The following is a 12,652-nucleotide window of genomic DNA, read 5'->3' on the forward strand; positions in this document are numbered from 1 at the left end:
TGCATTGAACAGGAAAGCTGGCAGGAACCAAGTGGCCACACAGCCTCTTAACCTGTCTCCGCAGAACTTTCCTCCTCGCATGTTTTGGTACACGTGGTTGAACGAGTCACCTCACAACAGCAGCCTGGGATCCCTTGTGCCCATCACACTCAAGCCAGTCCTAGATGGATTGATTCCCAATCCACTCAGACAGAACCTTAGTGGATCACGTTAGCTCACTTGATTCCTGACACAAAGGGCTATGGTTCTGGCACATTACAGTTCACCATCTTGGCCACTGAGCCATCTCTGGGGTTGGAGGCAGTTCTCAGAGAAGCCAAGCAGACAATCAATAGCTGTCTTATAGGCATCATACTGATTAAATTGAACCAAGACATATTTTACTAGAAACCCAAACCTGTTGCTAGCAAATCAATTCCAACCCATAGAAATCTCATTAAAACAAAACAAAAACCCAAACTCACTGCCCTCGAGTTGCATCTGACTCAGAGCGACCCCTCCTTGGGTTTCTGAGGTGGTATCACTACGGAAGTAGATTGCCCAACCTTTCTTCCGAGAAGTGGCTGGTGGGTTTGAAGCACCAGCCTTCTGGTTAGCAGTCAAGTACCTTAGACACTATGCCACCAGAGTAAAACTGCCCCAAAGGTTTCCAAGGCTGTAATCTTTAGGGAAACAGATGGCCATATCTTTCTCTTGTGGAGCAGCTGGTGGTTTTGAACCACTGACCTTTCAGTTAGCAGCCAAATACTTAACCACTGTACCACCAGGGCTCCTTTCATATTTCCCTAGTTAACTACTATTCCGGACTTTTCACTGGGCTCACAACGCAGGATTCACGTGACTATCACTAAGTTCTCAAATGTTAGTGTCTTAGATATGACACATCACAAATGAAGTTGTAGTAGAATCTTCACTAGAATGTGAAAAAACAATGGCATTCTAGGCACTTTAATTTTTTTGAAAAGCTATTTTTCTCTTGGTATGAAAACTTTTTTCTAAATATTTTAATTCTCCTTTCTGCTAGGTTGTCTTTCTTTAGCTATTGAAGGGCCTGGTGTCTTGTGGGTCTTTGATCTTAAGATAAATGATTTCTAGGCAGGCAAACTTATATAGAGGATGGGGACGGGCTTGGATGTATCTGGAGTACAGGACAGCTGCTGTGACAGCCATGATCATGATCAAACCTTAAAGTCAGTCATTAAAATATACCTCTTTTCCCTAAAAACTAAGTAAACAATAGGGCCATTTTTAAAAAAGAAAAGGATAGGAGAATGAGAGATTTCAATTATTCAGTGTTTTCAGTGAGGGATACAGAAGTATACACTGGGACCTCTTCTGACAGTTTACAATCTGGGTAGGGAACAAGGAAGACCACAGAGGCAAATGACTCCAGGAAATAATATACATGAATCTGTTTTTCAAAGTTTTCTTTAAATTTTTTAGCCAACACTTAATACTTTATATTTTTGGTGAAGACACACAAGCAAAACCTCCCATTCAACAATTTCTACATTCAGTGTCATATTGTGTCAACATTCTCATTATTTCCATTCTTGTTGTTTCATTCCCATGAACTTAGTGTCACTGTCTCCAAAACTTCTCACCTGTGCCTTAGAGTAAATGTTATCCATTTGGTCTCATATGTTTCAAAAGACTGCAGTATTCATGGGTGATATTATTTACTTTTTGAGCTAAGTCCTATTTAGTTAAAAGGTGACTTCAGGGGACAGTTTTGCCTCAAGGTTTAGAGTATCTCAAGGTAACATTCTTGGGGTTCCCCCAGTGTCCGTGGGTCTGGTAAGTCTAGACTCTTTAAGAATTTGAAGTTCTGTTCCACATTTTCTCTCTATCTATCAAGTACCTGCTATTGTGCCCTTGATCGAAACGTTTGGCAGTGGTAGCTGGACACTATCTAGTCCTTCTGGTCTAAAACCAGAGGCGGCAGTAGTTCATACAGACAATTAGTCCTGTAGTCTGGCTCCTTCTGATTCTAGGATTTCCTTCTTTCTCTTTTGCTCCAGATGACTGGAAGCCAACAGTTGTATCACAGATGGCTGCTCATAAGCTTTTAAGACCCCAGACCCTATTCACCAAATTAAGAGGTAGAACGTAACTTTAAGAATGGTATTATGCCAAATGACTGAACTGTCTCAAGAAACCATGACCCTAAGTCTTCAAACCAAGATGACTGGCTATATCTAAGAAGTATCAGCATCTGTAGCCTCTATTTATTTATTTAACATTTTAGGGTTTAGGTGAAAGTTTACACAGCAAATTATTTTCCTACACAACAATTTATACACAATATACTATTTTAATCTGTAAATTTATCCATAGTTTGAAAACACATGGGGAATTTTAGGATCACAGTGATCAGTGAATAGGATATTCATCTCTATCCATAACATCCACAGGTTAAGCAAGCATCCACCCCATGCATTCAGAATGCGTTTCAAAGTGGGGACACATGAGAAATTAATACGTTGCATGTCTGGCTTTCTTTTTCTTTGCCTTTCATGCTCATATCTTCAATTATCTTGCATCCCAGGATAAGTAATGAGCAAGTGTTAAACTCTGACAGGAAGACAAAATTAGAGTTAAGGGCAAATATTGAATACTCATATTCAAACACAAGTCGGTATTTATCTCAAAGAGCCAAATAGTTTACATTCTTGAAAAATCTCAATCAGTTTTCCATCCTGGTTAATATTTTCATATAGTGCTATGGTGCCACAAACTAGGTGGCCATGCTTTTTTTTTTTTTTTTAAATTTTTACTGATTTGGGTGAGAGTTTATGGAGCAAATTCACTTTTCTATTCAGCAGCTCATATACACTTTGCCACATAATACTGATGCAATTTCCCACAATGCAACAGTTCCCCTTCCACTTCCTCCCCATAGTTACGTCTTCCCTGTGTCCTTCCCTCTAAGTGTGTGTGTGTGTGTGTGTATAATGTGTGTTGTGTGTGTGATTTGAGTGAAAATTTACAGAGCAAATTCACTTTCCATACAGCAGTTCACATACACTTTGTCTCATGACATTGACTGCAATTTACCACATTGTAACAGCTCCTCTCCCACTTCCTCCCATTAGTTACCTCTTCCCTATGTCCATTCCCTCCCATGCATTCCTGCCCCCTGAGCTGTCTCCCTGTGCATAAACAGTCCTTCTTTCTCTTATGATTTTTCTCTCCAAGGAGTATTTCTACCTTACGTAAATGTGCAACTTATATACCTGTCTTTTGTTTGGCTGGAAGCCACAGGTGTTGGTTCAATTCCAGACCTGAAGGGCAGCTAGGGGCCATAGTCTCAGTAGTTCCACCAGGCTCTATCAGACCAGCAAACCCGGTCCTCCCCCCCTTTTTTATCCCAAATGATTTTGAGTTTTGTTCCACATTGTTCTTCCTATTCAGGATCTCCTACGTAGATCTCCCTCCGAGTAGTTGACAGTGATAGCCGGGCACCATCTAGTTCTTCTGGTCTCATAGTCGTATAGGCTGCAGATCTCATGGTGTATCAGTCACTAGGACTAATTATTTCCATGAGTCTTTGGTTTTCTTAATTCTTCTTTGCTCTGGACAAGGAGAGACCCATCGTTGCATCTAGATGGCTGCTTGCAAGCTTTTAAGATCCCAGTCGCTACTCGCCAAAGTAGGAGGTAGAACAATGTATTGTGTAGTATGTTATGCCAATTGAGCTTGATGTCCCCTGTGACTATGGTCCCGAGCACACAGCTTCAACTACTCAGTCCCTCTGGGTTGATGGCTGTGACCAAGCAGTGACTACAACCTTGTCCCTTACCAGCTCTACTATTTTCCTGGGAATTCAGATCACACAAATACACTTATAGGACCACTGTCTGCCAACCCTATACATGGTCTTGGGTACATTCCCCACTTCATAGATATACCTAATAGTTCAGCCTGTCTACCCATCTATCCACCCATATACCCATGTTTGCCTTCACTGACAACGCAGTACTGTATGTGCAAAAGGGTTCATCTTTGTTTTCAGTACCTCCTATGTACCTCTCTGTGTCTTCCTCTTCCTCAGGGCCACCATGTTGATCACTCATATTTGGTACATTGCCCTTCTCTTCACTAAGGAGGTATACATTTTTGAGCGTTGATTTCTCACTAAAAGATTTGAATTAGAAAACTTAAAACAAAAATTGTTTTTGTATCTATACATTAAAAAAAAAATAAGAAAAAGAAAAAAAGCCCACAAAGAAGGATGTCAGTTTCCAATGGGGGGAACATTCTCATGGAGGTACTGTAAGGCTAAGTCCGTCCACTTCATTTCTTGTTCTTTAACAGATTCTGTAGTGCCACCATTGTCTTGTTCAGGTTCAGGAAGCTCATTCTGAAAAGGTACAATGGATTCAGAACTATAATATGTTTTGTGATCAACAAACCTCTTAAAACTCAAGAGCACTTAGAACAGAAAGCATAATTGATAAAAAAAATATTCTGAAGAAAGAGCTAAAACAAACAGATTTGAGGAAACATTGGAAGTATTGTTTAAATGTGGCCTGGTTCTGTTACAGTAGGGAATGATGGACCTTATGACATTTATGCAGGTGACAGCATCTTGGTTCTCTAGTGAGCCATAACAGAAACACCACAGGTAGATGGCTTAATTAACAGGAATTTATACTCACTGTTTTAAAACCCCAAAAAAAAACAACCAAACTCACTGCTGTTGAGTCGGATCCGACTCATAGTGACCCCTCCTTGGGTTTCTGAGCAGTATCCCTATGGAAGTAGATTGCCCAATCTTCCTTCTGAGGAGTGGCTGGTGGGTTTGAATTCAAATGCAGTCAAATGGCCTTAGGCACTACGCCACCAGAGCTCCTACTTACAGGAGGTTAGAAATCCAAATTCAGAGTGCCAGCTCTAGGGGCTGGGTAGAGGCCCCTCAACCTTGGGCTTCAGCTCTGCGTCTTAATCCAGGCCCACTGGAGCTAGAGGCATCTCCTAACTCAGGCAGCTGCTGGCTGCTGAGGCTGACAAACCCAAGGTTGGCAGGTAAAATGGCACAATCCCAAGATTGGCAGGTAACATGGCAGGCCACTGGTTCAAGTTCGGGAACTGGAAATGAAGATTTGGTCAAATGCAGGAGCCAGATGTGCCAAAAAGCTAGAAACTTGTCCCAAAGCTCTTCCATATGTACTGGAAGCAGGTCAAACCCACCCAAAGGCAGATTCCTCTCTACTGACATCTCATGGCAGAGTCTACCATGGAGTTAATTACCCAACCTCATCATGGGGAATAAGTACATCCAGTGGCCAACCTGCTCAAAAACCACACTCCAGGCAAGTCGACACAAAACCTTAACTACCACAGGTAGGATGGTGGAAGGACTAAGGGCACAGGCTTTTGGAAGCCAAACTGGATCCAAACTCCTGGCTCTACCATTTGCTGTGTGTCTTGGCAAGGTAATCAACACCTCAGAGCCTGTGTTTCCTTTTCAGCAAATGGCAGATTAAAAATAGCAATCATCTCACAGGACTGCTGTGAGGATTAAATGAGGTAAGTGTTCAACACTCTGAAGGGCACACAGTGTACAATGAATAACTGCTATTATTATTAGTGAAGAATCAATACTAAATCTTTTTGGGGACTGCTTTAATAGAATAACATATTTTCTGACATATTCCTTAAGTCTACAATATGTATCCAAAAATTATCCTGTATCCAACATTCCCATATAATAAAAGAAGGAGGTGGGGACACAGGAAATGTACAATACCAGTGGAGACTCCCCTTAGTGGCAACAACACAGCAAATTACCAAGTCACATTCCAACAATTTGCTGAAAATGGCAAGCCATGGGCTACACAATGAATTGGAAGTAGAATCTAGGATAAGTTCTTTGTATTTTAAACTTAGATTTATTATTGCTGGAACTCTGCTTTGTACCAGTGTTCACTGATACCAACATATTTATTTATTTTTCAGTTATCTGGATACTTTTTTTAGGGTTAAGAAACTGTGGTAGTTAAGGTTGTATGTCAACTTGGCTGGGCCTGGTTGAATGGCTGAGCACCTGGATGTACTTATTCCCCACGGTGAGACTGGTGATTAACTCCATGGTGGAATCTATTGGTGCAGCTGAGTAGCTGCTTTAGGGATGTAGACTATTTCCAGTATATAAGAAGCAATTTTTATTTCCAGTATATAAGAAGCAACTTTGAGGAAGATCTCCAGTTGATGGCATGCTTGAATCCTGCATGTAGCCGAGTCGTTGTTCATCAGCCTGCCACGTTGCCCTGCCGATCTTGGGACTTTTGATGGACTTGAATTATTGGCCTGCCAATAGTAGTATTGAGTAGTATTGAGACTGTGCCTTTCCTCTTGTCAACCTTGGGTTTGTTGGCTTCAGCAGCCAGTAGCCAGTAGCTAGATGCCTCCAGCTCCAGTGGGCCGGGAGCAAGAGGGAGTTAAAGCTCAAGGTTGAGGGGCTTTCACCCAGCCCCTAGAGCCTGGCACTTGGAACTCATACTTCTAGCCTCCAAAACTGTAAGAGAATAAACTCCTGTTTGTTAAAGCCATCCCATTTGTGGTATATTCCCGCTAGAGTGGCACTACATAACCAAAACACAAACTTTTTTTTTTTTAATTTTTATTGTGATTTGGGTGACAGTCCACAGAACAAATTCATCTTCCATACAGCAGCTTACACACACCCTGTCCCATGACATGGACTGCAACCTCTTACAATGTAACAGCTCTCCTCCCACTCCCCCTCCCACAGCCACTTCCCCCACACCCTGTCCTTCAACCCCACATGCTCCCCTTCAGGCATATACATAGCCCCTCTATTCTCCCATGACTGATCCCTCCAAGGAGAGTATCCACCTAATGTAAATACTCAGCTCACATGCTTGTCTTTGGCCAAAACTATTATTGAATATCCAGACTCATGATTTCCCACTGGATTCTAATTTGCAGTACACGAATATAACGTTTTTACACTTTAAAATAATGTTTTATATAAAATAATATTTACTTATAAACAAGTATATTTGAATCATGTCTTGCTCTACAAATTTAAGACTGAGATTCAAACATATTTGTACAAATTAAAAAGAACCATCATTTATATTAAGGAGCTCTGATGGCGTAATGATAAGGCATTTGACTGCTAACCTGAAGGTCAGTGGTTCAAACCTGCCAGCGGATCTGTGGAAGGAAGATGGGGCAAACTATTTCCATAAAGATCTACAGCCTCAGAAACGCAAATGGGGGTCATTATGAGTCAGAAACAACTTGATGACAGTGAGTTTGGTTTTTTGGTTTTGGTCATTATTTATATGAAAGCGATAATAAATTCAAACTTAAAAAACCAGAAAAGTTTGGTCTCTATAATTAATTGCAGCTTATAAAGCATAAACAGGGCCTTATTAGTGAATTATATAATTCAGAAAAAGGTAATTTTGCTTAATTTCATCCTATCTGTGGTAAAAAAAAGGAGCTCTGGTGGCACAGTGCATTTGACTGCTAACCAGAAGGTTTGCAGTTCTAACCCACCAGCCACTCCCTAGAAGGAAGACTGGGCAATCTACTTCCATGAAGATTTACCACCTCAGAAACCCAATGGGGGTTGTTATGAATAGGATTTGACTTGATGGCAGTGAGTTTGGTTTTTTGGTTTAAACCATAAACAGGTCCTCGTTAGTGAATTACTTAATTCAGAAAAAGATAATTTTGCTTAATTTCATCCTATCTGTGGTAAAAATGGGAGCTCTGGTGGCACAGTGCCTAAGGCATTTGACTACTAACCAGAATGCTGGTGGTTTAAACACACCAGCCACCCCGCAGAAAGAAGACTGAGCGATCTACTTCCATAAAGATTTACCCCCTTGGAACCTCAAAAGGTGTTGCTATGAGTCAGAATTGACTCGACGACAGTGAATTTGGTATGTGTGGTTAAGTTTTCTATAATAAACGGATTTTCATTTGGCTAGTATTTCCTTTGCAAGGAAAATCAACATATAAAATTGCATATATTGCTGAAAAACAAAAAGTACAGGTATGCACTGCTTAATGTCCATTTGGGTAATGTCTGACTGCATATATGTGTGGTCCTATAATTTTTTTTTTTAAGGGAAAGCAACTTTCCTTTTGTATATTATTTTCCCCTAATGGTTTTAGAGACCCCAAATCCAGACTGCTGCAGCACTGGACCACAAGTGGGATATAGTCCAGTAAGGCAGAGAACATGGCTCTGGGTATAAGCTCTTCAGCTTTGTTTGGCAAGCAGTGGGCAGTTGCAGTGGGGGGGGGGGTGCTGTGAAGCCAGTGGAGGAGGAGTGGACATGGTAGTCGGGGAGGAGGTGGCTGTGGGAGAGGGAGTGGGGAGGAGAGCTATTACGCTGTAGGAAGTTGCAGTGGATGTCATGGGACTGGGTGTGTGTGAGTTGCTGTATGGAAGAATTCATCTTCTGCTCCTGCTGCTCAGGTGGGTGAAACAGCAGGTGGGGTTAGTTGCTTTCCACTCCCTCCTCACTTGCTTCCTCTCGGCCATTGCTGCTGCTCCTTGCAACATCTATTCCTCTGGCCCTTGTCAACAGCAGCAGCAGCAGTGAGAACAACTAGAAGCGGGCTCCCCACAAGGTTTTAATATGATGTTTGTACAATGTCCACATCACATAATGTCCTACTTCACAGAATGTATTGTGGACATTAAGTGACATATACCTGTATTATTGTTGTTACGTGCCGTTGAGTCAGACCCAACTCATAGCAACCCCTCCTTGGGTTTCCGAGGCAGTATCACTATGGAAGTATATTGCCCCATCTGCCTTCCGAGGAGTGGCTGGTGGGTTTGAACCACCAGCCTTCTGGTTAGCAGTCAAGTGCCTTAGGCACTATGCTACCAGAGCTCCTACACCTGTATTAAGCTATGGTAATTTCAATCATCTCTTATGCATGTGAGAGCTGGACAATGAATAAGGAAGACCGAAGAAGAGTTGATACTTTTGAGTTGTGGTGCTGGCAAAGAATGCTGAGAGTCCCATGGACTGCTAAAAGAACTAACAAATCTGTCCTTGAAGAAGTGCAGCCAGAATGCTCCTTGGAAGTGAGAATGGCCACACTTTGTCTGACCTACTTTGGTCATGTTGTCAGAAGGCACCATTTCCTGGAGAAGGATATCATGCTTGCTAAAGTGGAGGGTCAGCAAAAAAGGGAAGGCCCTCAACAAGATGGACTGACACAGTGGCTGCAATGATGGGCTCAGGTATAACAAGGATTGTGAGGCCGTCACAGGACCTGGCAGTGTTTCGTTCTGTTGTACACAGAGCTGTTATGCGTTGGAGCCAACTTCATGGCACCTAACAACATAACAACAACAACCTGTATTATAAATACAACTGCCCAATATTTAAAATGGCCATAATACTTTTTTTTTAAAATTGTGATTTGGGTGAAAATTTACAAGGCAAATTCACTTTCCATACAGCAGTTCACATACACTTTGTCTCATGACATTGACCACAATTTACCACACTTCTACATCTCCCCTCCTACTTCCTCCCGATACTACCTCTTCCCTGTGTTCATCCCTCCATGAACTCCTGCCCCCCCGAGCCGTCTCCCTGTGCATAAGCAGCCCTTCTTTCTCCCATGATTGTTCTCTCCAAGGAGTGTATCTATCTCAGGGAAATGTTCAACTCATATGCCTGTCTATTGTTGGCTGGAAGCCACAGGCGTGGGTTCAATTCCAGACCTGACAGGTAGCTAGGGGCTATAGTTTCAGTGGTTACACCAGGCTCTGTTGGATCAGCAAACCTGCCCCCCCCTTTTTTTTCTCCAAATGATTTTGAGTTTTGTTCCACATTGTTCGCCCTATCAAGGATCTCCTACATAGATCCCCTTCCAAGTGGTTGACAGTAGTAGCCGGGCACCATCTAGTTCTTCTGGTCTCATAGTCATACAGGCTGCAGATTGGATGGTGTACCAGTGGCTAGGACTAATTGTTTCCATGAATTTTTGGTTTTCTTCATTCTTCTTTGCTCTGGACGAGGAGAGACCCATCATTGTATCTAGATGGCAGCTTGCAAGCTTTTAAGATCCCAGTTGCTACTCGCCAAAGTAGGAGGTGGAACAGTGTTTTGTGTAGTATGTTATGCCAATTGAGCTTGATGTTCCCTGCAACTATGGTCCTGAGCACACAGGTTCAACTACTCTGTCGCTCTTGGTAGCTGGCTGTGACCAAGCAGTGACTACAACCTTGCTCCCTGTCAGCTCTACTATACACCTGGGAATTCAGATCATACAAATAAACTTATAGGACTATTGTCTGCCAACCCTATACGTGTTCTTGGGTACACTCCCTGCTTCACAGACATACCTAATAGTTCAGCCTGTCCACTCATCTATCCATCATTTGTACACCCATGTTTGCCTTCACTGACAATGCCGTATAATATGTGTAAAAGGGTTCATCTTTGTTGTCTGTACCTCCCATGTACCTCTTCTCTATGTCTTTCTCTTCCTCAATGACACTATATTGATCACTCACATTTGATACATTGCCCTTCTCTTCACCCAAATCAATATTTATCTCTGTCTATCTAACGGTGTTCCCTCCCCCCCACCACCCCTGGTAACCAACAAAGAAAATGTCCTTCCATAGATAAACATCTCCTTGATTTTTATAATAACGGACTAATACAATATTTGTCCTTTTGTGATTGACTTATTTCACTCAGCATAATGTCCTCCAAGTTCATCCATGTTATGTGGTGTTTTGCAGATACTACATTATTCTTTAGGGTTGCATAGTATTCCATTGCGTGTATGCACCATAGTTTGGTTATCCATTCCTCAGCTGATGGACACCTAGATTGTTTCCATCTTTTGGCTATTGTAAATAGTGCTGCGATGAACATAGGTGTGCATATGTCTGTTCTTGTCATGGCTGTCACTTCTTTAGGATATATACCTAGTAATGGAATAGCTGGGTCAAATGGTATTTCCAGTTCCAACTTTTGAAGGAATCGCCATACTGCTTTCCACAATGGTTGTACCATAAAATGGCCAAAAGTCTTTGCAGCTCCTCTTACCAAAAAGTAGAGGATATTCCCTAGTCTTGAGTTTGGATTGGCTGTGTGACCTACTTTGGCCAACAGATTGCAGCTGCAGTGCCAGTGTGCCAGTTCTGAACCTGTCTGTCCAGGACTTGCAATTTCTTTTCATGCTGCTGTTGGAACCCTGAGACAGCGATGTGAAGTCTGGCTACTGGATGAGTCATGTAGCCTAGTCACCCTATCACCCCAGCTGACAACCTGCCAACTGCTAGACATGTGAGGCCATCCTAGAATACCCAGCATCTAGCAAATCTGCCAGGGGTGTCTTCCAGAGACCAGGGAAGAAATGAGCGTTTCAGGAGCCTGTTGGTCTGAATGTAGAAGAGAAGCCAGGCTACCTATTGAATATTTTCCAGGGAAACTAGAATAGTTGTATATTCCAAGGATGTGAGTTTCTATTACTGGGAACAGACTACCAAACCACAAGCAGGGAAGTAAGAAATACAGTTCATTTGCCTTGGAATGTGCTGCTATTGCTTGTTTTTTCCCCATCTTCCCATTAAACTCTCATTATTTGGTTTACCTCTGGCTTTAGTGTGGTGGACTGAATGTGGGTCAGAATGTGGGTCTAGTCCTAACATGACACCTAACTGAGCCTAACTTCACCTCTCTGAGCCACATTTCTCTTCAAAGAAAAAGTGGGGCTAGATGTTCTCTAGAGGCTTCTAGAGCTAGAGAATGTCACAAGTTGGGTTTCTTCGCCCTACTAGTTTTTCTGTCCATTAATATCCTGCCTCAACTAGGGACCACAAAATCATACCTTTACTCCTTCATTCTCACACAAATCGTAACTTACCAGAGGTATAGCAACATCTTCATAGGGCAACTTGTCTTCTCGCCAAGCATCGTCAATCAAATCCAAGATCCTTCCATCTCTCTGTACCTCGCTGTCCATTCTCTAGCAGCTTTGATCTTGTCAGGTCTGTAAGCCAAGTTGGAGATGGTATAATCCAGTACTAAGATCCCCTGGGCTTTTTTTTTTTCCTGGTATAACATTACCCTAGGAAAAGCCTATCTTTCATCTGGGCCAGGCTGACAACTATTTATAAGACCACAGCACACTCCCAGTTAAGGGATACTTTAACAGTGTATACTAGACAGATGTAGCCTAGCCGAGGGGAGGGGAAGAGACCAGTTTCATAGAGTGTGAAAGGAGGACAACATATCTGAAGGTCTCATTTGTGAGGCCATAGTATAACTAAAATGCAGCTTTTCCCTCCTAACTGCACATTTACTTTTCCCTGATCATGATGTCATTGATGAGTTCCTGACTCATAACTGCCTGCTAAGTCCACCTCCAGGCCCTCACCATTTTCTGCACTACCACCACCCACCACTGCCATTGTGTCATCGTTGGAACCCTAGAGGACAGAGTAGAACTGCCCCATAGTGTTTTCAAGGCTGTAATCTTTACAGAAGCAGACTGCTGCATTTCTCTCTTGTGGAATGACTTGTGGGTTTGATACCAAAGGCACTGTAGTTACTGGAGTAACCCAGTTTCTGAAACAAAGGAAGCTCATAGAGCAACAATATAAGGTACAGAAACTAATTCCTTT

General features: G+C 42.3%; 1 protein-coding gene across 1 annotated transcript; it reads right to left on the minus strand.

The window, feature by feature from the left end:
* Window positions 1-4,237: 4,237 nt before the first annotated feature.
* Window positions 4,238-11,991, minus strand: ANAPC13 (anaphase promoting complex subunit 13). Its single transcript, XM_007937054.1, has 2 exons — window positions 11,893-11,991; window positions 4,238-4,363 (listed from the first exon to the last, which is right to left on the minus strand). The coding sequence occupies exons 1-2, from the start codon at window positions 11,989-11,991 to the stop codon at window positions 4,238-4,240; spliced, it is 225 nt and encodes a 74-aa protein (XP_007935245.1).
* Window positions 11,992-12,652: the final 661 nt, after the last annotated feature.

Source organism: Orycteropus afer, unplaced genomic scaffold (genome assembly GCF_000298275.1).
Source record: "Orycteropus afer afer isolate SDZICR_OR568_19922 unplaced genomic scaffold, OryAfe1.0 scaffold00003, whole genome shotgun sequence".
In the NCBI taxonomy this organism is placed as follows: Eukaryota; Metazoa; Chordata; class Mammalia; order Tubulidentata; family Orycteropodidae; genus Orycteropus; species Orycteropus afer.